This window comes from Haemorhous mexicanus, chromosome Z (assembly GCF_027477595.1).
Source record: "Haemorhous mexicanus isolate bHaeMex1 chromosome Z, bHaeMex1.pri, whole genome shotgun sequence".
Taxonomy (NCBI): Eukaryota; Metazoa; Chordata; class Aves; order Passeriformes; family Fringillidae; genus Haemorhous; species Haemorhous mexicanus.
This window is the reverse complement of record NC_082381.1, coordinates 86,683,973-86,709,616: the sequence shown is the minus strand read 5'-3', so window position 1 is coordinate 86,709,616 and position 25,644 is coordinate 86,683,973. Positions and strand designations below refer to the sequence as shown.

The following is a 25,644-nucleotide window of genomic DNA, read 5'->3' as shown; positions in this document are numbered from 1 at the left end:
AATGATTCTTTTTCTTTCTTCCTAGCAAGCCTCTGAACTTGCAGGCTCTAGAAATCATTTGAGTTGTTACACAGTCTGCCAGTAGTCAGAATGCATGTACTGGGTAACTACCTATGCTTTCAGGTCAGGCTTTTGAAATGAGATATTAGGAAACCCAACATTATTTTGATTATTGATTGTCAGGGACATCTGATTCTACATTTGGTGTAGGAAGACTGTGCAGAAATAGTCTGATGGGCCTGCAGGGGGAAGCTTTGATGAGGTGTGCCTATGATAAAATATCAGGGAGATCTGCCAAAGTAAACTGCATTGAAGTGAGAGCCATTAGGTGTTATCAACTCATCTGGAAGCTCTTGGTGAGCAATCTTTGATATAAAATATTTTCCTATATTGCCATGTGACTTACTGCTCTGCTGAAAGCCAAAGCTATGCATTAATCTTTTCCATTTTATCCAGACAGACCCTGCCCAACCTTGGACCCAGGCTGGTCTGTGTTGGTCTTAGTTTTTTGGATTTTTTTCTGGTCTGCCTCCACAGAGGCAAAATCCAGCCCAAAATGAAGGGAACCTAGAAATGCATGATGCAGCACAAGCTTTTATACTTTTGCTTCATCCTTTCCCCACTCTCCAAACAACCCCGCCTAGCTGCCCCAAAACAAGCAAGAGCCAATGTTAGCCTTAAACCACAGCTTTACACATTTCAAATAGGGCCCATGGAGGTCTGGTGTTTCTCCCCAGGGTTCACAGGTGCAGTGAGGCTCAGTCTCACAAATTAGAAATGGCTGCAGGCCATGCTGGGAAGCCATGCAGGAATGATATGATGCTGGAAACAGCTTCTGAAGCAAAGAGAGCCACTCCTACCAAATATATATATTTCCAAGGGAAGCTGAGAGGAGGCTGAAAGACTCACTCCAGCAGTGATGGTGAACAAGGAGGTGAGCCCAGGCAGAACAGACCCTTTGGATGTTCTTCTCTGGCCCGTTAAGTTCATTCTGGATGGCTGTGTTAGGTCTGAAGCCCTAAAATCCTTCTTGCTGCCTGCTATTCTCCATCCCTTCAGAGGTGCCTGAGGCCTCTTGCAAGAACATGGCCCAGAGGAGGCTGCTCAGAACTTGGGTCAATTTCTTGGCTTGAATTGAATGGAGGAATTTTCAAAGAGCTTCCTATTAATTACAGAAAACCCATAGCACTGTCCTGCTTTCCCATTTACACAGTTTCTTTCAGTTTTCAGCTAAATTATTTCAACATCTGGGCTACAGATAAACCAACAATTTAATTAGACTTCTGAAAATGGAAAGAATGAACTATGCAGTCAAGCATACACTTTCATCTTGAAACGGATCATAAAATATTTGTGTGCTTTCCTTCTCTGCTGCTTTAAAAATCTGTCCTTGGTTTATATATAGGAAAGTACTAAAGACTAAACAGACAATCCTGACTTTTTTTAATATAAAAATTTATCGTTACAGCGGCTAATTTGCAGCATGAAACCCTTGTTTTCACAATTTATTCAAGAAGTGAGGGGGAAATAAAAATGAGTGTGTTGAAAAAGCACTTTCTGCTGAATGATTAAATATACAATAATTCTGTAAGTCAGTGATACAAGTATATTTCTTGTGAATGTGACATCAAAAGTTTGACAAGACTATGAAACTCCTAATGGCTGCACGTAAGGTAATGAACTGTGGATTCCCCATTCACTGGAAATTAAGACAAAATGCAAGATTAACCTCTCTATCCATGCCCAAGTATAGGCATGATGATGCCTGAATGACTTGGCTCAATTTCCAACAGTATAAAGATATAATCTTTCTGATCTGATTCAAAATAGAGGCACAAAATATAAGTTGATAGAAAAGCATGCTGTTCTGACTTATTTATTCTGGTATTTTAAATCACTGCTCATTGCCCCAGACAATTTTGCATTTGCAAGACAGAATATTATGCTAAAATCACTGAAGTATGCAGTAAGAAATCTCATCTGCTCCTCAGCTATTCACTGTGTATTTGGTTTGTTCATGCTACAGGGATGGGGGCATTTAAAAGAAATGAAGAATGGGGCTGAGGAAGGACCCCAGGAGTCTTGCTTCAGAGTGTCCTGCTAGACCCTACAGGCTGTGCTACTTGCATCCTGATTATTGCACAAGTGGTGGTGTGTGAATAAAACAGATTTGATGTGCCAAGACCTACAATCATGGTAAGAAAGCATTGGAGATGTTACAGCCTGATTATCACATTAGATATTCTCATTTGCAGCTGCTTCTCCAATCAGGAAGAGAATTAGGTGAACATATTATACAGCTCCAGAAGGAAGAAGATGGGGAAGAAACAGAGGGGCTGGAGTGAAAACAGAATTACCTGCTTCAGATGTTGCTGATGATGAAGGTAGGAGAGATAATACTGGACTTGGCATTGCAACACTGTCAACAGCTGCTGGTTTCCTTCTGGTCATCACATTACAGGCAGAACTTTCCATTTTACCATGAAGTGAAGTCTGGTCTGCTTTTAAGTGGGGACCTGCAATTCCTGGGGAAACAAAATTTGGACGAGTATTAGTTCTGTAACATATCTGGGGATATATCTGAAAAAAAGAGGAGCCAGTTGCTGTCCTTGCTACTTTGATATATTTCCATATTTCCTTGTGAATATATCTGTAATATAGTCTTGATACTAGCAAGGATCATAACTGCAATCAATTTTTGATAATTCTGCAGAAGGATCTACCACCACTGGTCTCGGTAAACAATGATAAACCGACAAAACATTCTGCATTAGTTTAAAAAACTTCTAAAAAACCACGTATACTCTGATACATGTATAAAGACAGATATCCTTTGTAACCCTATTTACTGGGAATGCCTATGTATCATTTCCTGTGTAGTTCATTCTCCACACATAGTTACATACTTCTCTGCTATAAAGACCTGACTTAGTGGGTGTTTCATCTGAGTAAGGAGCAGGCATCAGGAACAACCTCAATATGCAATTCCCATCCGGAGCACGTTACATTTATTTTTCAGGAATTCCCTTCCTAATTAAATTTGCCTTGCAACTCATCAAAGGGAAGTGAGTTAAAGAAAGAAAGACTTGTTTGTCATATATCTTTCTACCTACAGTTTACAATGCAGAATAAATGAGTGGTAAAATAATGCCAAAGAAGTTAAATAGTCCAGAAAAATAAAAGTTGCGCACCTATGGCTGGCAAATTCCCCCACTAACAGTGTTTCTCAAACTCTCGTATAGTTTGTAACCATTTTGTTTGCTTGTGAATATGTAAAATATAAACTCCTGGCATGGAAATTTGAAAACCTCTCCCAGTCTCTGTGATGTGGGGCTTCAACATGATTAGGGCAGATATTAATTTATCAGAGAAAATCCTTCATAAATTCCTTCTTTTTTCAGATCTCAACCTGCACACGAGCCTCAGATAAAATGCATCAGATTTTGGCAACTAAATTATACCATGATTGAAAAAACTACAAAGCAGCTGAGGTTGTAAAGCTCCTCTTGAGACCACCTTGCCCATGTCACCCTGCTGCAACAGGGTCATCCAGAGAAGGTTGCCCTGGACCACATCAGGCCAAATGAGAATATCTCCAAGGAGGGAGAGTCCACAACCTCTCTCTACAAACTGTTCATCTCCTCATGAAATCTACACTGTTCAGGAACAGTGTTATGTGTTAACATTTCAGCTTGTGCCCATTTACTCTTGTCCTGTCACTGGTTAGCATTAAGAATAATCTGGCTCCATCCTCTCTAATCTTTCCCATCAAATATTTGCATTTCTGGAAAAATCCCCCTGAGCCTTCTCTTCTCCAGGCAGAACATCCCATCTCTCTGAGTCTTTCCTCATAGGAGAGATACTATCCCAGATTCTTAAAAAATTCTGCAGCCTTTGACTGGACTCTCTCCAATATGTCCATATTCCTCTGCATATCAGCCTCTGCTCTGAGTTCTGAAATTCTCCAGATTTGTTGAGGGTGTTCTCTACCCCACCACCCTGCTCATTATTTGACATATTAAAAGTTTTTAGTCCCCCTATCGTGGCGTGCACCTCTACTTTCTGGTGTCTAAGTGGATTTTGTGCTGCCCATCACAACCCTCTGAGACCAGCCAGTGTTCAGTCCCTCACAGAGTACATTTATTCTGCCTGTGTTTCATCATTTTGTCTGTAAGAAGCTGATAGGACTCAGTGGCAGAACTCTTGCTAAAGTCAAGATAAGAAACATCAGATTGGTGAGGCAAGATTTCCACTTCACAGATCTGTGATAACTACTCCTGGTCATCTTCTCTTCCTTCATATGTTTGGAAATGCTCTTCACAAGTATTTACTCCATCAAATTATAGAGATTGAGATGAGACTGAACAGTCTTGCTGCTTCCTTGCTTCTGCTTCTTGATCTTATTGGACTGATATTTCCTCTCTTCTAGTCCTCAGAAACCTCTCCTGATCACCACAACCTTTCAAAAACAACCTAGAGTAGTCTCACAGTGATGCCAGCCAGATCCCTCAGCCCCTTTGGGTACATCCTGCCAAATGCAATGGATTTATGTATGTCCAGTTCATTTAACTGTTCCCTAATCAGCTCTTCCTCCAAGAGCAGGTTTTCTTTCCACAGCAGTATTAGAGGCCTGGGATTCTCAAAGGCCAGTCCTACCAGTAGAGATCAAGGCAAAGAGGACAATCAGTCTCCTGCTGATCTTTTTCAGCCAGGGTCCCTGTTTCATTCAGCAAGGGGCCCATGTTTTCCACAGGCTATTTTTGGCTGCTTTATGTAATTGCCAAAACATTTCTTGTTGATCTTCTTCCCTAGATTCACCTCCAGGTGGGTTTTGCCTTCCTAACCCCATCCCTGCCTGCCTGAACATTGCAGACCTCATTCTCTGGGTCACCTGCTTCCATGTCTCTTTTGCTTCCTTTTTGTACCTGACATTACTTTGGAGCTTCTTGGTCAATCATGAAAATCTCCTGACATCTTTACTGAGTTTGATTTGCCACTCTGATCTGGTTTTGCATGTCTCCACAACATTCCTGATCCAGGCTAGCAGCAAACCTCCTGCAGCTTTATGCCCTGCAGCACTGAACCCCCTTTTCCACCCCTGGCTGCACTTGGATAGCACCTGGTGGCTCCCCAAAGAGTTTCCAAAGGTGCTCTGACATAGCTTGGGAAAGCTCCCTAAGATCACCAAGTCCCAGTGTTCCACCACCACTGCCAAGGCCACCACTGACCCACATTCCCAAGCACCACATCCCCACGGCTTTTAAATCCCTCCAGGGGATGGAAACTCCAGCACTGCTCCCGAGAGCCTGTGTCAGAAGTGGACAACCCTTTCTGTGAAGAAAGATTTCTTAATGCACAATTTAAACCTCCCCTGGCACAGCTTTCCTCTTGTTTTGTCCTTTGCTCCCTGGGAGTAGAGTCTGGCTCCCACCTGGCTGCACCCTCCTGTCAGGGAGTTGCAGAGAGTGAGAAGGTCCCCCCTGAGCCTCTTTCACTCCAGGCTGAGCCCCCCCAGCTCTCTCAGCTGCTCCTGGTGCTCCAGAGCCTTTTCCCTTTTGTGTCTCTTCACTGTGCTCAGCTTGTCCACACACCAACCAGAAATTCCTTATATTTGCTATTTGGAGCTGCTATGAACAGTCACTATGAACTTAGGTTTCTGGCACGTAAAATGAGAAATATCAGCAGATCTGTGGGGTGTCTCAGAAGCTGTGGAAGAGATCCCTATCAGATTCAGGCACAGAAATGCTACAGTGAGAGGAGTCTGAAAGACAGGGATACAAATGGGCCAGTTTGGGATAGGAGTCCTGATGAAAACGTGACCTGTTATCAGCTGGTGGATTTAGGAGAGGCAAGAAAGGGCAGAAATAGTTGTAAGTGAGACAGTGTTACAGGTCACAGCTTGGTGGAGATAAACAGAGCAGTCTCTGCCTGTTAGACCACACATCTTTCCAGAGCCTCAAATCTAGTATTAAGCATCTCAAATTGTATCCATTAAACTTCAATCTCTCTCTGCTCAGCTTCTCTAGTGCAAATGAGAACAATAATATACCCCTCATCTCAAGAGCAGTCCTGTGAAAATAAAATTATCAACATTCATGAAACATTCATCTATTCATACCGAGGCTTAGAAACGTGGAATAAATGAGACATGATGTCACGCACTGAATAGCAAGAGGAAAATCCAGCTCCCAAATAGCTGTTCATTAGGTGAGCTCTATACATTGAATAAAGCAGTGTCCCATAGAATAAGTGAGATATTTGACTAGGTAATTACCCTGTGGAGCTCTGTGTATGCACACCTGAGGTCTCACCACTACACAGTGCTCCGGTTTGTGCCTTAACAATATTTATTCACGAGTGCAGTGGGTGCACAAGAAATGTGCACATGTGGGTGTGTGTATCAATACACACACACATATATGCACGTGCATATGGTACATAATAATGCTAACAACCTCATAAATTCAACATCTGGTTCTAATTAAACTGAAGGGCCTATATAAAGAGCCGTATGAAAACATGCAGCTGTAACCTGTTGACCTCTATTGATAAAAAAAGAAAAAAGTCTGTGAAGCTGTGTTTCAACATATCAAGGGACAATCACTCATTTTTTCAAAGGTAATCCCCCACAAACCACTTATCCTCTCAAATCTCTACCTGCACACAGTGTTTGCATTAGGGACCTTGATTTATGGATCCCCACTCCTTGGATGGAGAGGCCAACTTCCTGTTGCCGTGGTTACTTAGATCTTGGTTCAAGGTTAAACTACTCCCAAATCAAAATCAGTGGCAGGCACAGCATCTAACAGCCAGGTTATTGACTACCCTAGGATGCTTAAAGGTCAAAGACCAAAGTGCTGCTCACTGCCTTTGGGGTGAGTCAATATTTTCAATATTTTTATTCTGTTTCTTCTGAAGAAGTAGTTGCTGCTCAATTACCACCTATCTGGGTTTAGCAAGGTCATACAAATCATTGAGGAAAGTCCTCCCCCTACAGAAGAGATACAAATGTAATGGATTACTTCAAAGTCCACATGGCCCAATTGCAGCTCATCACTGGTGAATCATGGGCTCAGACATCTGTCTCTTGTTTTAGGGGCTGGGCTTCTTCAGCCTGTATCCCTCACCTCACTGAAAATCTCCTCTATATTGAGGAAGGAGGGTAATTTATGGATCTGGAGCAGTCAATAAGGGAGAGCCATCAGTTTTCTTTCCTGGATAACAGAATGCAAACAGATTCAGAGGTATTGTTGGAAACACACAGAGCCACAGCAATTTGCTAACAAGGTTTTGATGCATTTGCAGTAGTGGGATGTCTGTCCTTCAGTGGACAGACCTGCTGGTGTGGCATCATCACCTCTCATTGCACTTTTTCCTCTCAGTTGGACTGCTCTGTTCAGAAGACCTTGGGTAAGAGAAGGCCCTAGTTCAACCCATCTAAGAATCAGGTGAAAATAAGTAATTTCCAACACCATCACATGGATGTAAGAGTTTAAAATTCACATGCTCATTTGTTGAATCAGTATATATTATCCTTTGGCACTGCCTCAGAAAGAGAGAACATCCTGTGGGGGCTGGAGCACTTTTGCCATGGAGACAGGCTGAGAAGAAATGAGAGTTTTTCAAAGTGAAGAAGGCTGTGGGGACACCACATAGCCCATTCCAGAACTTGAAGGGAGCTTCAAAGAAAATCTGAAGATTGACTTTTTTGTGCACCCAGATAGTGATAGGACAGAGGGGAACTGATTTAAATTCCAAAAGGGGAGTTTTAGATATTACAAAGAAATCCTTCCCTGTGAGGGTGGAGAGGCACTGGCCCAGGTTGCCCAGAGCAGCTGTGGCTGCCCCATCCCTGGAAGTGTCCCAGACCAGGTTGGACAGGGCTTGGAGTGACCTGGGACAGTGGAAGGTGTCTCTGACCATTGCAGAGGGGTTGGGACAAAATGGTATTTAAGGTTCTTTCCAATCCAAACCATTCAATGATTCTATGATGTAAACTCATGGCCTGATTGAGACCTTATTTATCACCTACCCGTTAATCTTTGTGAATTTCCTCCAAATTAAAAGGCTTTTCATCCCATGAAAGACCCATACCTTAACTCCCCTGAGTCCTACTGATAGCACAGACAACACCACATGCACATGAGAGCAAACAATGGGCAGCAAAGCAGGAAGGAAATCAATCATTATGTGTATAATGAGAAAGGGCACCGGGGAAAGGACAGCTTCAAAAGCAGAGGTGGACATGAAGGATTTCATCAGGAGCCTGAAACAGTGATGGCATGATTATAAAGAAATAATCACTGTAATCATAAGTACAAAGGTGATTCAGAGGAAGCACGATTCTAGTTCAGGACAAACTGGCAGAAAGCTTGTGTAGGAGGGAAGACAATGATGACTTGGAATTGGCCTTTCCTTAAAGATTTATAGCATTTTTCATTCACTGGCTAAGCAACTTATGAGCTCTAACTGAAATGAATACATTAATTTTAAAGGCCTGGTAATTATTGTTATTGTTATTAAGTGCTAACTTTTTAAGCAATGTGGTCCAGCTGCATTGTGCTGGGCTCTGTACAAATGGATTAATTTACTTGCCTTGCTTTACTGTTAAATCATGATCACCCTGCTTATTGCAATCATCTGTTTTCTCTCATCATCTACTTGCAAAGAAAGATTCTTGGACAACATGCACCTTTTCTTCTTTAATCTGTGTACAGAATCTAGCACAACATGCACCCAGGCTGGAACTCAAAGTGCCAGTCCAAAAGAGATAATAAATGTTAATTTGCCATTGGAAAATGGAAAAAATCAGCTGATAAAAATTGATCTCAGCGAAGCTTCCACTGGGGAAGATTTTTCTTTAGAGAGTTCATTGGATTGGATTTGTACTCCCTACAGATTTCTGGAAATCCACAGCTATACTTAAATTGTTTATGTGTCTGACCATTGTTATTGAAAAACCCTTACAGATGTTTTTTTTTTCCTCCCAGTGTCTTTGCACAATGCTACGCAATGCAGCTGTACACGTCTAAACATGCAGCTAGTCAGAGTATTTGCATTTTGATAACTCCTCAGTTTGGAATAAAGAACCAGAAGAAACCTCATATCTTGGTGAATCTTTTCTAAAGGCTGGTTTTAAATAAATCAGTCAAAAGTTTGGCATTGCATCATATTCCAGAAGGGAGAACTGAATTACTATGTGATAAATGTAGTTAAGGAAAGTAATTATTCTTCTTAAAGTAATATTATTACCTTTCTAACTTATGGAAGTAATTTCCCTGGGTTCTATTTGACGTGTATTATCATTTAAAATAACTGTACTTTCAATGTAAAGCACTGCTTTATGACTTTAAGTCCTTTTATCTTCCTCCCTTTTCTACCACCACATTAAAAACTTCAAATTCCACATTTTCTAAGAGGGATTTTCTATTTTGCAGAATGTGTCCCCCTGAATAAAAACCGAGTGCCTGTGGAATAATAATGCAAAAAAATTACTCCCATTGCCAACGGGCAAAAATTTAAGAGACGAAGTCTGCTTTATTTCATTCTTGCTATTTTCCTACTTTTTTTTTTTTTTTAATCAGAATAGCTTTAGAGAAAGAAAGAGGGAGACTGAGAAAGCCATCATTAGATAGATCTTCTGATCTTTATCTCCAGTAGCACAGTCAGAAGAGCTAATACTATGATGATAGCTTTGAAATCTCTTAGGAATTGAATAAAAAGAAGTGATAGTGATGAACTCCCAGCTAATAAACACAGAGTGCTTATTTCTGCAGGATGATCAATTTCTGCAGATGTCCTGAGGCTTGTCTGATACAGTTGATTTACTCATTCTCCCTCACTTCACTAATAAAGCCCAAGTCCTACATCAGATTAGAGAAGAGCTGGATTTCTTAAAGAGGCAGGAGGAGGGCTGGCATCATGGCATACAAATGCTGGGAGACACACTAATCTCTTCTGCCTCCTTCTATAACCACCAAGCTGTCTTAAACAGCTGCCTTCCTCTGCTGAAATCATACACTTTATCCACTTTGGGTTAGTACAGTAATGCAGACAATTAATTTGTTATCTTGTTAGTGGAAATTTAATGCAATGATCTAAAAGAACTCTTACATATTGTGATAAACTTTAGTGCCTCCGGGGCACTTCTCCTCCATAGGACTCATTTCACATCCCATCCATTATGTAAATGAGATGTGGAAATAGTTTAGTTCCCCTAATGTATTTGTACACTGATGGATTGCACAAAGTCAGCCCTGCTGAAACTAATGAGGTTAAATGCATCTTGCCATTCCTTTCTACTTGGGTGAGTCTCTGTGCCTGTGTTCAAGAAATGCAAAGTGAGTCTTCCTCCTCACTTCTTCATGAAGATAATTGTGTTTCCTGACAGGGAGCACAGTGGCAACTGCTGCAATACCTGAAGCCTGGCAAGGCATCTCCTCAGCCAGCAGAGCAGCTGCTCTGGCTCTGTGCAGATGTGGGATGGTCTGGGGAGGCTTCAGGTCCTCTTCCAGCTTGGGGACAAGGGTCCCAGGGCCACGAGGAGCTGCATGCAATGGCATACAGTATTTGATGACTGCATAGCTGTCAGCATTGTCAGTGAAAGGATTAAATCCCAGGAGAATAGGGAAAGAAGGCATTATTATCATCAGGACAGGTCTCAAGACTCCATTGCTCAGCCATAAAATGTAAGTAAGGTGCTGCTCCTAATATCTGCACTCTGTCAGTGTGAGGCCATTCCACCCTTGTGTTGTCACTACAAAATCCTTTCCAAAATCCTTCTCCAGCTTTCTTAGAGCCCCTTCAGGCATTGGAAGGGCCTCGAAGGTATCCCTGGATCCTTCACTTCTCCAGGTGAACACCCCCAGCTCTCCCAGCCTGGTTCCAGAGAAGAGATGCTCCAGCCCTCTGAGCACCTTTATGGCCTTCTTTGGACTTCTACCAACAGGTCCATATCTCTCCAGTGTTGGGGGCTCCAGGGCTGGACACATCACTGCAGGTGGGGTCCCATGACAGGAGAGTCAAGGTGGAGAATCCCCAGATTCAGCCTGCTGCCCACGCTCCTGGGGCTGCAGCTAAGAGGATGACCAACTTCAACCTGAATTTGAAAAGACCAGTCTCCTGTCTTTTTCATATTTGTGGTGAATTAGACTTCCTGGCAGATGCAGTCTTGCTCTTCTTTGCCTTTTGGTTTTGCTTTGGATTTCCTCTTCTCTGTACCACTACAGGAAGAACCACAGGCCTCCTTCCTCCTCCTCATATTGCCAGGGTGAGTCAGGAGACTGAGGGATAAGGGACATGCAGCCCCCATCACTGGAGATGAAGTCTGTGTGTCTGGAAACTCAGTCTGTAATGAATGTAGTGAATTCCAAAATGAACACTTAATGGAGCTTGTGGGAGCAGTTCACAGTCCAGGGCAGCACAGGACAGTCACACATGGTGACTGTAAAAGTGCTCCTGCCCTGTCCCCTCCAGCCCCAATGTGTGCCCTTCCCCAGCCCTTCAAACAGAGTAGGGCTGGGATTCCAAAGTATCATGGAAGAAGCCACCAATTTTTTTCTTTTTTTTTTTTTTTTTTTTTTTTTTTTTTTTTTTTTTAATGCCAGGAAGTAATGAACACGTGAAATTAGGATTTTTAGTGGAATCTGGATCAAAGCAGAAGAACACAGTAGTTGTATGTGGGTGACAGCAATAAATAAATTTAATGAAAAGAAAACTTGAGGGGTCAAAAGACTAATTCAGAGTCAAAGGCCTGGAGTTCCCAGGCCTTGTGAACAGAGTTTTACAGTAAAGGGTTCAGAAACAGAAGTTTTTCCTGCTCAGAGATTGAAAATTGAACAAAAAATTACAGTTTACAGTTGTTGGAGACTGACAGAACCAAGAGGGGCAGACAGAGGCTGACAGGGTTGGAGAAAATAAATTTGCCATTAAATCTCAGCAAATGAATCACTTAATATACACTCATGAAGAACTAAAGTCTCTCACAGAGGAGATAGGGCAAAAATTAAAATCTGTGAATGAGGTGAAATGAAAAAGCATTGTTTGAGGGAAGATGGTTAGGTGGAAAAGTGAGACAAAGGGCTCTTTTTTAAAAAAACATGAAAAGCCATTAGGTGCACTGAGGGGAAGAAATGAAAAGATCTCCAGGTAGGAGCAAGGAACTACCTAGAATAAGTAGTCATTCCAAGATGAGCTGTCACAGTGGATGAGGATTTGCTCACTGGGGAGAAAGAAAACAGAAAACAGGATTTCTTTCTCAAGAACACAGCTGAGGAAAGACAGATGGGGAAATTTCAGTCCGTAAGTAATGAGAAAAGTCAGGGGTGGTATTTGAGTTGTTGTTTTTCTAAACAACAGGGATGATAATTTTTAAATGTGGCAGATAGAGCTGGTATCCCCTAGGCAAGTAGGGTTGGGAGCAGTTTGTATTTATCACAGATTAAATGGGACACTGGCAGCTCTGGTGGGAGAGTGCTGGCATGAAGCAGAGCTGGAAGAGTCAAGTTGCCAGCGGGGGGAGGACAAATGATGCACAAGGGCTGGGCTGGTGTAATGATGGGAGTCATTTTTCAGGCACATCCGTGGTACAAAACCTGATGAAAACGAAGAGAAGTTCTCAAAATAATTAGCAAAAGTCTACCTGAACGAGTTCAGCTGAGACCTTCACTAAGGAAGCACAGTGTTCCTCCAGAAACAGCTTCGTTCTCTCTGTGTATGCATTAGCAAAGAAAATATATGTTTGCTGCATGAATTCAGCTGATATATTTCTCTTGCTAAAAGAAATATTATATTTGTACTACACCAACATCAGCAGTCCCATGGTGATGTCTGTATTAGAGAAGTAAACTTGCTGGAACCCAGAAATCCATCTGGTTACAAAAGAGGAGAAGAAGAGGACCAGGGGAGCTTCTCCACCATGGAACTCAGTTCACTGACATCTGAACTGAGCCCCCAAGGGGTCCACACCTTTCTACTCACTGCAGCTGCAGGTGAAGGTGGCTAAGAAAGCACAAAGGTGCTTGGGGACAGGTGGGGTGAGGATAGGCAGAAAGTCACAGGGCTGACAAAAGCATGCAAAGCTGATGATTTCCAAGTTAGCATTTTCCCTGCTGGGCAGGGCAGCAGAGCAATTTCATTTTTCTTTATCTGTAATAAGCTGTGCCACAGTTCATACAATCAGAAATACTCTGAGTATGACATGCATTTGAAGTGAAATCTCAGCACTTAATAGGAATCTCCATAGACACTGCAATCTAGAAGAGGTAAAACTCCACTGTAACAGAGGAGTTTTTATTTTTAGAAGGTCTCATGTTGGCTTTGTTTTAAAATCTGAGTCCATTCATCCCACTTTAATGCTGATTTATCATAAGATGAGTGCTTTCTTTATCAGCAGCAGAGATGAAAAATAGTGCACACTGGGAGTGCATCTATTGTTCTTCTTCTCTTTCCTTTATTTCACATCAATAGATAAGGGGTGCTTTCTCACCTTCATGAGGAAAACTACAGTAACTGACTTTATTATGAAAACTGAAATCTGTTTAAACAGATGTGTAGATAAGCTTGTGAGTATTATTGACAAATTTAGCAACAAATAAGTTAAACAGCATTTGAAAACTACTAAAATATGTGGAAACTATCAAATACATTACAATGTTTGGCTTTATTTAAATAGCTCAGTGTTCCTCTGAATGCAGAAAAGACAGTCAGATAGGAAAATCAGAACTTTCCTTGAAGTTCATAATTTTGCTTTTATCCAGTTGAAAAACCCAGCGACACACTATTGTTCTGATATGAACCTGAGTGTAAAATCTTCAGTTTTGCATTCTTTAAGAGGAAAATTCTGAAGGAAATACTTTACCCAGAGTGTTTTTCATTAAAATTCTTGCTGGAGACTGCTTCCTACAGCAGTGGAAGAAGGATGGCAGAGAGACCACGTATAATAAGGTCAGAGAGTGCCTCTGTGGAGCAGAGACACGAGGAGGGATGTGACTGATGAAGAAAAGGTTAAAGAGGTGAAGAGTGCAAAGTGGAATGAAATAGGGAAATAGATGGAAATAGAAGACAAAGAATAGATTGGAAAGAAGTTGGAGGAGGGAAATCACTTATTACAGACATGTGTGAAGAGCAGATTGACAAGAGCCAGAAGAAAGAGCATACATGGAAAAGTCTAAATGCTCTTAACCACTGACATTTGGAGCTATGCTATCAACTTTAAGGTTGCACATCTATGCTTGACTCACTCTAAATTTGCAGAGAGCTTTCCTTCATGGCTTTGGTGCAAGCTTGTCTTCAGTTTTCACATTTACTGGAGCCAAAACAGAGTATTTTAGGTTCTCCAAGCAGTGAACTGCTCTCCCTATAGCCTTATACTCTTATTTTATAGCACCAGGCAGACAAAATACAGACTGGAGGATCAGGGTAGGAATATGTTCTCTTTAATCATCCTCTCTGAGAGAGCATCATGATGAAGCAAAGATTATGCAAGCAAAGTTTTCTTTTTTTTTTTTTTTTTTTTTTTTTTTTTTTTTTTTTTTTATGATGACCATTTTCCCGGGGTGGCAGAATTTTATTGTACAAAAGCAAAGATGGAACAGAGACAGAATCTGCTGAAATTCTGGCCCTGACTGAGACTTTGGTCAGGTCACAGCCCTATGGAAAAAACAACGAATGTCAGGAAACTGACAAGCACAAGCTCTCCAAACTTTATGCCTAAAATTAGGTTAACAGTGTACTTTCTTTTTTCAGAACTCTGTGTCCCAGTACAGACCAACACGAGGACAGGTCTCAGTTTCAGAAAATTGTTTGTAAAAGCTGGCCTTGTAAGTTTTGCAGAAAATATAGAATTCTGGAAAGAAGAAATCTAAAGGGACTTTATTTAGCAGTTTGGGTGTAAAAAGGAATGCAGGTCTTGTTTTTTTCATACTGGGACATGTGCCCAGGAAAACAGCTCAATCAAATTCAGTGTTTTGAATTTTCTCGTCATAAACAAATTTATGGATTTGTACTTAACACCCTCCTGACAGTGTTTTCTTTTAATAACAAAGGGAATAGTGGGTTCATCTCACTTTAGGTGGCAGCAACTCATGTTTCTATGTGAGAGCTATGTATTTAAGGCTACAAAGATAAAATTAGTGCAGTCAGAAGAGTGGAGTGGGCGTTTGAGCTGAAAAAGTGGGGCCTGCTTTAGTGCAAGATTATTTATGCTCCAGGCTCCATTAGCTAAACTTTCACTGACCATAATAATAGCTGAGAAATCTTACTCAGGCAGCAATCTTATGCTGTGGATATCCAGATTTGGGTGAGAGCAACCATCCTCCCCCTGCAGCACTGTGGCCAAATCCCCACTCAATGTGTAAATTCCTCCAACTCAAAAGGAGAGGCTCAAACGTGGATGGTGCATCTCTGGGCCAGGAGCCTGAAGTCTATGCAGGCACCTGGTTGTATTTGAAATGCCCTGAGGTATTTGAAACATCCGAGGGAGGCTGGCAGATATGATAAAGGGCTTGAGACAAGACCTCTGCCCTTCTGCAAGAGCAGCTGGAGGCCAGGCAGGATATTCTGGGCATCTCAAATGACAGTTGACAACTATGTGTGGGCAAGTGAATCAAGTCCTGAGCCTTCATTCTTGCTTGTTCCAAAGTCTCTTGTGGGTAGGGAAATATCTCGTCACTGTAAATATCCCCTTGTCACCTGTGAAGGAGCAGCACAAACATGTCCTGTCAACTCTTCCCTGAGCAGGAGGTAAAATGGCTGTGATGCAAGACATCAAGGTGTATGGGCAGGAAATTTAAACCATGGAAATGTCCTCTGATCCTTTAGGATGGATTTGTTACCCAGGCTGAAAATTAGGAATTTTTTTTTTCCTGCCCCAAGGCAAGGGTCTTTGGCTTCACATTGTAAACAAGCAAGAATATATTTATATTTCCATCAAACAGAGCATAAAAATAAATTAAAAAATAATAATAAATCTTTTAAATCAGCAATTTACAATTGCAGTTGAGAGACAAACACAGGAACTTACAGGATCCAGCTCTACAGTTTCTGTTCTGCACAGAAGAAATCAATGCAACAAATATAGCCTATCCAGCTGATAGAAGAACAAGCCATTCCTAAGTGCATAATTTGCTTCATCTGTGTTTGAAACTACCTCAAAGGAAAAAAGGCAATATGTCTCAGAATGATGAGACAACTAAGTAAGCTTAACATTTCCTCTGCCCTCTTGTTTATCCATTCTTCATCGTTCATTTAGTTTTGGTAAAATTCTATGGAAGCAAAAGCATCATGGTGACTTATGCTCATGTATCACTTAAATCCCGCTCAACCTCTCAAAAAAAAAAAAAAAAAATAGGCTCTCAAGGCAGCCTAAGTTGTGGTTTTTTCTTAAGCAGGGCTTCTCCACAGGAATTTCTCTCCTTCCCACAAACAAAAGAGCCATTTCATCTAGAGCTCTGAATCCTCAGAGATAGGAAAAAAACCCCCCATGAAATGCCGAAGACGCATGAGTAAAATATCTTCATTTATGAAGATATACTGTTTAAATGAAGAAAAAAAAGTGTTGAGCAACTGGTGGGCATTTCCAGGGCTTGCTGTGCTATTTCTGTATTGCTGTGTGGCTGTTTCTCATTCCAGGAGTTAAAGGGGGGGAGGGGGGTGAAGGTCTTCTGGTTTTTTTTGAAAGATCTGGAACTACTTGGCATGTGATTTCTGAAGTGTTTAGCACAGACTTAAAAAAATGTCATGGACATTTATCAGCCTAGGCCCAAAATCTACTTGCCTGCCTTGTATCATCAGTCATCATGCTAATGAAAATAGTAATGGCATTTCAATTGTGTTTCAAGAGAAATGAGCTGTTTCGACTGAATTAGAAAAAAAAATATTAAATTTTTGTACAAAGAGTATATCTCTCTCCTTTTTTATTATTATTAATTAGATGAAGCATTGGCTTCAATGAAGGCTGTGGTCCCAGCTGTACAAGCAACATGGGCATTCAAGATGAGAAATGAGCCCGTATCAGTAGACAGAGAATGGAAGAAAAAGAGTTAAGAATAAAAAAAATAGAATAGGAAACAGAAATACACAAAAAGTTTTCAAATCACTCAGTAGTGTCTAAGCTATTTTAGTATTTCAGATGAGCAACAGAGAGGAGATGTCTCCAGAGGTCAAGTCATGCCACTTGAGCTAGATGCCTGTGCTTGAGTACAATTCTTTGTCCCTGAGTTACCCACACTGGCTGCTTCAAATCCACAAAAACTTCCAGAAATCAACATGTGAGTGGCAGGCAAACAATCTCACCACCACCTAACAAGTCAGCAAGACGTGCAGTTGCTGATAGAGCAAGAGGAAATGCCGTCAAGTTCCATGAGAGATTCAGATTGGATGTTGGGAAAAACTTCTTCATGGAAAGGGTTGTCAAGACCTGGTACCCAGCTGCCAGGGGGGGATGGAGCCCCCATCCCTGGAGGGATTTAAAGCTGTGTGATGTGGCACTTGGGGACGTGGGTCAGTGGTGGCCTTGGCAGTGCTGGGGAACAGCTGCACTCCTGGTCTTGGAGGGCTTTCCCACCTAAATGGTTGTGTGATTTTGTGTGTCACACTCCCGTTCCCCAGCCCAGTTCCATAACACAGACTCCATCTCAGGGTCATTGTAAGGTGGGTGCCTCTCTTCTGGGGCACAGGGATGGAAACACAGATGGCTCAGATCTCCAGGTGGCACCACCAGGCTGGTCTTGCTCTGTCAGGATGGAGCAGGACAGAGGTACCCTGCAGATGAAAGTGTCAGTAGGTGGTGCTGATGGCCCAGGGTGCAAGCCCAGGTTTCACTGCAGCATGTGCTGCATTTGTTCCCTCCCACAGCTCTCATTTTTTCTGGAGATCTTATAGATTCATCACATCATCTTCACAGATGGACAACGCCCAGTGCAAATTTTGACTGTAAACTTTTTTCAATTGCCATCTTTACAAGGTTTTTCACCTTTTTTTTTTAAACCCCCCTGTTCTGTTGAAAAGTGGTAGTGACAGTGCAGCTGAGTGCAAGGCAGGTGGCAAAGGTCAACCCACCACAGGTAGGACAGGAAAAAGGTGCCCTTAGGAGGTCTTGTAATGGATGTATGGGAGAGCCTCAGTGTGTCGAGAAGCTGGGACTGGTGTGAGACAGAGAGGAGGGGCACTTGCTCCCAGGCATGGCTTCTGTGTGGCATGGGAAAGCACTAGTGCCTGCCCCAGTGGGTGAGTAGACTTGGCAGCCCAAGTCTAATCCTAGAACAAATGCTTTACCTTCTGGAAATTTTCAGCAAAAAGATGAAGGGGTAGAAGTTGCAACGCTTTACCTTAAAAAAAAAAAAAAAAAAAAAAAAAAAAAAAAAAAAAAAAAAAAAGCCCCAAAAGATTTTAAAAACAGTGATGGTGGAAAACCACAACAGTTCCTATGTTCTGATCTGCCCTGCCATGAAACCAGAACAAATAGGCTGCGGCAGAGTTTTAAGAGTCGATTATAAAACACCCCATCAGAACATAAACATCCCACATTGACAAAGTAATCTCTGTGGATCTCAGTGGGCCTGACCTGGTGCTGCCCTCTTCCTTGTATAGTCATGAATACAAATGCAAGGTGAATGCTGGCTGCCTTCTGATCGGGTGACATTTTACACCCATGTTACTGATGTCAACAACTGCATGAGGGAGCAGAGAATCAAACTCAGGATAACCACTTGCAAAAAATAGAAGAGCAAGCTGAAGGCATGTTTCCAAGCAGTCCAAGCATTTCAGGACTGACACTTTACATGGCTAAGTCAATCCCTTTTGCACTCCCACATTTACTTAGGGAAAAGCCTTGTGCTTTATGTTGTGCTGTAATACATTGTTTGAGTAGGCGCTGCCCTATCTCGACGGGAGAGCTGTTCTCTGCTCCTGCCATCTCATTTTGTGGGTGCTAAATCAGTGAGAAGGAATACTCCAGCAAAACTACTCAGTTATCTCTGAGATCAAAGCCTGTAACCTTTGTCTCCGATATGCAAAGGGAGAAAAATTACAGCTTGTCTCTGTTCAAACAGTCCTTTCTCCTTTCACGCAAACAAACAAATAAACAGCAAATGCCCTATTCCCACCCGGCCTTGCTGCAACATTGTGTTTGAGGCTTTAAAAGCGTAAAAGTCAAACCATTCAAAATGATGGGTCCCGTAGCTAATGTAACATGGTCCCAGGGGTAGCTAGTAGTGTATGGTATTGCTGCACATGGTATTAACTTTTATGCCTTCGTCTATATATGCAATGTGGCTCATTTATGGTTGCTCTGGGAACCACTGTGTTTACATAAATTTTAATTTCCTGTCTTTTGTTTGTTCTCTTTATCATCTTTCTAAAACAAAATTTTCCTTGTGAATTTTAGTGCTCAACCAATTATCCGCAGATGGAGGCACAGGAGAATTGACATCCTCTGATTTTTCCATGTGGCCCTGGCAGTGCGCCTCCGCTTCGGTTCGGGCCCACTAGGAATGGCAGAGCTCCAGCAGTGACACTGTGCTTCCACCAGAGCAGGCCTGTTCCCACGGGCCGTGGCAATTTTGGTCCTGTATCTCCTGGGATCTGGCCAAAACCTTCCTGCTGAGTTGACACGACCCATATTTACTGTATCATAACTCATTTTCCTCGTTTGGTTTTCCTGTTAAATGAATGCAGCTCGTGAATGGAGCGAATCTGGTAGCTGACTTTATCCATCCACACGTGAGTTATATGCCTTCAGATTTTGGTGTGAAAGCCCTTTGTCACCTGCTCTGATAACTAAAACAAGGTGTTTACAGCTGCTTGAAATGCACCTTTTGTTGAAGCTTGCAAAACCAGTGCCTTGCTCAGAGCAGACCATCACTATAAATGATTGAAACTGTAGAGATGCCAGTTGCACAGAAACAAAATCCATGATGGTCCAGCTACAGATTAATGCAGTGATCTTCATGAACTTGTAATTAAAATTCAGTGTTGACAGGACCAAGCCCTGCTACTATATTTTAGGGAAACAAGGAATAACAGATAAAGCTAAATTATAATAGGTCGATGCAGCAAATACAAGAAAAATATGGCAGTTCTCAGCAGCTGTGATAGGAATCCTTCCTCTTCTTGAATAATAAAGGCTTTTGCTAATTTTAACCAGAGCTGAATCTGAAAAACCTGCAGTCACATGTGACTCACAGAGCCCCAAGGGAAGGGGAGGTGGGGGAAGATATGTGTGTGTGGATGTCTGTGTGTATAATCTAACAGTGCCCAGAGCTTTTGAGATCCTGGACCACTTCAATCGCACAGGCCAGATTCATTAAAAACCCTGGCTACATTCCAGCAGTTAAAATTGAAGCGGCATATTTATTGCATTTTGCTCAAATAAATCTGAAAACGTGTGAATCATATCCCTGGGAGAGATGGAGGGAAGGAGTAAACAGTCTCAGGCTGGTGCTCAGGAGCAGGGCACGGAGAGGAACAAAGATGCGGGAGGGTCACGGCCGCAGGATGCTCCAGGAGACCGAGGGTTTGGGAGGCTGAGGGCTCGCTCAGTCGCCATTTTCTGCGACTGAGAGGCTGCTGTGCTGGCCTCAGACCCTCTGTTTGGTTTTTTTCTGGGTTTTTTATACCCCTGTGCACACACACACACACACACACACAGATGCACACATATATTTTAAGGAGCTCCTCAGCTTATGCAACTCCGCTCCGCGGCCCTCTGTGGTTTTCCAGATGCTGTTCATGACGCTGGCACCTCACCCCACTTGCAGCTGCATTCAGCTGGGATTCAATTACAGTCTGTCTTGCAAAAGCAGATTGGTTTTTCAAAGATAACATATTTTGGGGAGGAATTTTTTTTCCCCCCTCCAAAAAACCCATTTTTATTAGGAAGGGAGAGGCATGACTTGTAGATTGATTTTGCCAGGTGCTGAAGGGCTCCAGATAGATCCTTAGCACCCACAGCATTGTTTTACTTCAGCACTTAGAGAACATGCAATACCCTGCAGGTTTCAATTCTGTAAGAAAAAAAGTGCTGGCAGAGCAGGCTGCTCCCAAGCTGCTCCCACGGGGAAACTATCAGAAACAGCACATAGATAACCATTTTTGTCACCACTAATTTTACCAACTGTAATCAGCTGAAAATTAGGAAGCCCAAGTATTGATTTTCTTCTTTTTTTTTTTTTCCCCTTTTTTTGATCAGAATTTTTTAGGAAGGAATTTAGTTAGGTGTTGCAAGAGCAGGAGGTGATTGAATCGTCCTCCAAAGCCCAACATGAACCTTGTTCAGGTGATCTGTGGCTGTTCCCAAGATGATGCTGTCCCATGCAGGACAGCATCATCTTGGGAACAGATGATGCTGTCCTGCATGGGGGACAGCATCATCTGGGGGGGGTCCCATGTCTTGGCAGCAGGGTGGGAGTGAAAGGACAGCTTTGCAAGGCTGTGGTGTACTCAGGGTTTGGGACTGAGAGAACTCTGAGGAGCACAAGGGGCTGGGATGGCTGTTTTCAGCTTCAAGTCCATGTTTTCAATTCATCACATCCTCCTATTCAATTATTAGTTGCACTAATGAATGCAAAATAACAATGTTATTGCTTTCTTCAAGCTTTGGATGTTGCTCAGAGGCTGAACACAGTAAGGGAATGCAGGACAGAGAGACCACTGCTTGTAAAGAGCCTTGAGAAATCAAACAGAGCAATTTTATTACATCACTTTTACCCAGGACTATGCAAGCAGCCTGAGTTTTGGGAATGCCAAATGTTTGCCCGTGTTCTCTGGTGGAATGCTGAGGAGCAGCCAGCAGCAGCAACCTTGGCAACACAGGTGCATAAAGCACAGAGTTTTGACGACTAATGTTGTACAGACACTTTGGCAAGTTGGTCTACTGTCTCCTGCCTCAGTTTCCCCTGTCTGTAACAGGAACAGAAAACACGTTATCTTGGCCACAGGGCTGACAGAAATAGGATGCTGTATGAAGATGAAACAAAATTGCTTGCTCTAGAAAAGGTATGGTGTCTCTTAAATGAAAATATGTTTTTTGGATCAATCAGAGAAGCAATAATATTATTTATTAGATCAGTACAGCCCTAGCTTTCCTCAGCCCTTCTACGTTTTATCTGCATGCCATGAAATCCAAATGCCCTTTTTCAAAGACTTACTGGAGTCTGTAGCAGAGGAAGCAGCTTTAGCACAAAGGAAGAGAACAGACTTGGAAATAGGGCTGCATGACTTTGATGAAGGAATTTCTTCGAATTATAGTAAAGATGGAATAGCTGAGGCAGGGAGAGCAGCGCGGAGGGCAGTGCAGGCGTGGTGCAGCAGCAAAGGCCCTCAGTGTGTGTCCTCCTCGTGCCACTGGAAGGCTGAAGGAGCACTGAGCTTTCTTGGGACTCTCTCTGCCTCTTTGATGTACTTAGCTGCAGAGGGAAAGCTTGCAGGGGCTGTGAAGGAGCCACACTGCATTAAAGGGAGGCAGGAATGGCTTGTGGCTGAGAAGAGCTCAGCCCAGCTCTCCCAAGCCCACCTGGGGAGCTCCTTCTGCCAAAGGGCCCGGGCACAGAGAGAGGGGTGAGAGGTGAGGCCGGGGCTTGCTTTGCTAAATTTCCCTGCTCTGGGTTTGGTTTTGGGAAACAGCATCCAGTGGTGGTTCAGAGTGAGCTCCTGTTTGATCTGAGTCCCAGAGGTTAATGACAGCTTTGCATGTGTCTCATAATGCCATTTGCTAGGGCAGTGCAAAGGGGTTTTTTAATATATATTCACAGATGTGGTTACCCAGAACCCCTGGAGGTGAGAAACATGATCCCTGTTTCTAGTGGGTGAGACTAAGCAATCCCATTGATTTTGTATCATGGTTTCTCTTGAGTTTTAATGGGGAGGCAAACACTGTATCCCAAAGTCAGAGTTTCTGTATTATACCACTTGTACTTCTGGGATGAAGACAGAATTCTTAATTCCCTAAATAATCTTTCTTTTCCCACTTAGAGAATTTGGAGACACAAAGAGCAATTGGAGGTCCTCTCCAGAGGTCTTAGTGGAACATCAGATTCATAGCAGGGTGACATTGGCATGAGGTGGTATCATAGGGACTGTGGAAAAAATGAGGGATTTGATCCATGGAGAGCAACACTCAGGGCCTTCAGCACCTCTGAAGATCATTCTACATAGTAAAAGGAACAGCCATTGATAACTATTTTAATGACCTGATCCTCAAGTATACTAAATAAAATATAATGAAAAGAGGGAAAAGGGAGGTGGTTTACCCTTCTCATAGAGGACACTTATAGCCTGCAGCTCTCTACTTCCTCTGTCTGTTATCCCCACCTGCATATTGCTGACTACCTAGTGGGCTGCTGAAAGTGTTTTGATTCCTACATGTTTTTTCACATCAGAATATGTATCTCAACAGCTTTATTTTTAAAAAATTATTATTGAAAAAAAGACCCGAAAAAAACCAAACAAAACTCTCCCCCTCAAAAAAAAGGAAAAATTCCAAAACCCAAAGAAACCCCCCAAAAAAGCAACAACAACAACAAACCAACCGAAAAAAAAAACCAACCCAAAAACCCCAAACAAAAAACCCCTTCAAACCAAAACACAGGGTATAAGTTCTTGCCTGTGTTGACAGGGAGGAATTCAGGGTAGGTAAGGAAATGTTGTCTAAATATTAGCCCATCTGACTACTGGAATGTGTTTAATAAAGACATTTTTCATGATAGCATGGTACAGTGTCCACTAAAGCCTTCACTGGATTTCTATTGACTGCAGGGTGCTTTGGATTGGTCCAAAACCAAAATAAAATATTATAATATAATATAATATAATATAATATAATATAATATAATATAAACATCTATTTTGTCAATTTGATGGATGTGTATTTAGCTGCAAGATTTCCACTAAATGGAGTAAGAGTTGTGAAGCTAAATCTCCAGGCATGACTTCAAAGATTTGGCTAGAGAAATACATTTATTAAGGCTAAGCAGGACTTCGGCAGACACAGTTTAAAAGTAAAAGCACGGGCCTTGAAAAGCAGTGCCAGCTCCCTGCTAATTCCCTCTCCCTTCAGCACATATATTTTCCTTTAAGGAAAAACAGGGAGCTTGCAGACCACTTGTGTGGCGCGTTATTTTCCGCCTGCAAATAGAAACAGGCATGCGGCAGGCCTCTGAAAAATGCAGTTTGTAACTGTAAGACCAACTGACCCTCAACTGTGGCAGCACTTTGTGGCCCCCACATGCAAACAATCATCTATTGATTCCCAAGGCATCCAGCTTCAAACCCGCCCTTGTTTTCCAGAGACCTCCAGTTGCAGGAAAGACACTGCCCTGGATAACTCCCCCCGCCCGGGGGCTGCTCGGTATTTCTGCTGCTCGCTTGAAGTGTTATCAAAATAACAACGGCTTGCAAAGCAGAATTATTGAATGTTGGTTTTTCGCTGCTTCAGAGTAGAGGCGATGAACTCTTGGCCGCACAAATGGGCTTTTATTGCCGCCCTTTTGGCACATCTGCCAGAAGGAATATTGAGGAATATGATATGGGAAATATACAGCACCGGGAGGAGGGATGGAGTAGATCAACCACCACTGCAGTGTTTCCCAGGGCAAATTTCAGTGAATCAAAGGCCATCAAGGAAAGCTGCTTAAGCCTCTGTGCTCTCTATAAGCACATTACTCTATGTTTGCCACGAACAAATCTGCTTTATGGACTACAGGGAAGACAGGGAGGGACCTTAAAAAATGAGACTGGAAAAGTAAATGCTCTTGAACCATATTTCAGATCTTCTTCATCACAGCGAAAGCCTGCATTTCCATTGCTTCCTTCAGTAAAATTGGAATTATTTAGATCACTTTAGTATGTCAGTAACTTGAGGGTGTGAGGTACAGAACAGATGGGTAGCACGCACCACACTTATTCACCAGCCATTTGGGGTGGTCTGTGATCACAGCACAGAATCAGGGAATCATTAGGCTTGGAAAAGCCTCTAAGTTCACCAACTCTAACCATTAGCCAGCATTGCCAATCCCACAGCAAACAATTCTTTTGCTTGCAGAAGGTGATGTAGTCTGTGCTGGTCAGGGATAAAGCCTGTGACTGCACTGTCTCCCAGCCAAGGCAGCAACTCCTCTAGTCCAAGCAGAAAGGATTTGTATTTCACTGGTACATTTAGGTAGATTGAGATCAACTAATTGGAAGTGCCTGATGGGCATGGTCAGAGCTTGTGACTCAGCTTGGAGATAGGTATCTCAGGATGGAGATTCCATTGACTCCTCTCCACGCACTATAATTACTGACCTCTCCACTTGCCATTGCCCTCTCTCATCCCAGATGAAACAGTCCTTAAACTCTGCTGCTGAGTGAGACCCTGATGGAAGATGGTGCATTATTCTTAGTGTGAGTCATCCCAGCAACCCAGGGCTCTGACCTGGCACTGCCTCTGGGAGAGATGCAGGATCCACTGAATGTCTAACAACAGGAGTCACAACCCTCACTGCCTCGTGGCATTTCTTCCAGGTAATTATGGGGCTTCACTTTACTAAGCATGTGACAAATTAAACACATGCACAAAAAAAGAAAGGAAAAAAAAAAAGAAAGGAAGAAAAAAAAGGAAAAGGATGAACCTGGGCTTGTGAGGCTTGTGTAGAAGAGCTAACAGGTGAG

At 42.5% G+C, this 25,644-nt stretch overlaps 1 protein-coding gene across 4 annotated transcripts in view; it reads right to left on the bottom strand.

Annotated features, from left to right (window-relative positions):
- The window catches only part of SETBP1 (SET binding protein 1), a 267,689-nt gene that overhangs the window by 8,448 nt on the left and 233,597 nt on the right, over positions 1 to 25,644 (bottom strand). For all 4 annotated transcript variants that reach the window (XM_059836818.1, XM_059836819.1, XM_059836820.1 and 1 more), the window contains one exon: positions 2,358 to 2,525. In XM_059836818.1, the coding sequence (XP_059692801.1) occupies positions 2,358 to 2,525 (168 nt within the window). The remainder of the gene's footprint in view (positions 1 to 2,357; positions 2,526 to 25,644) is intronic.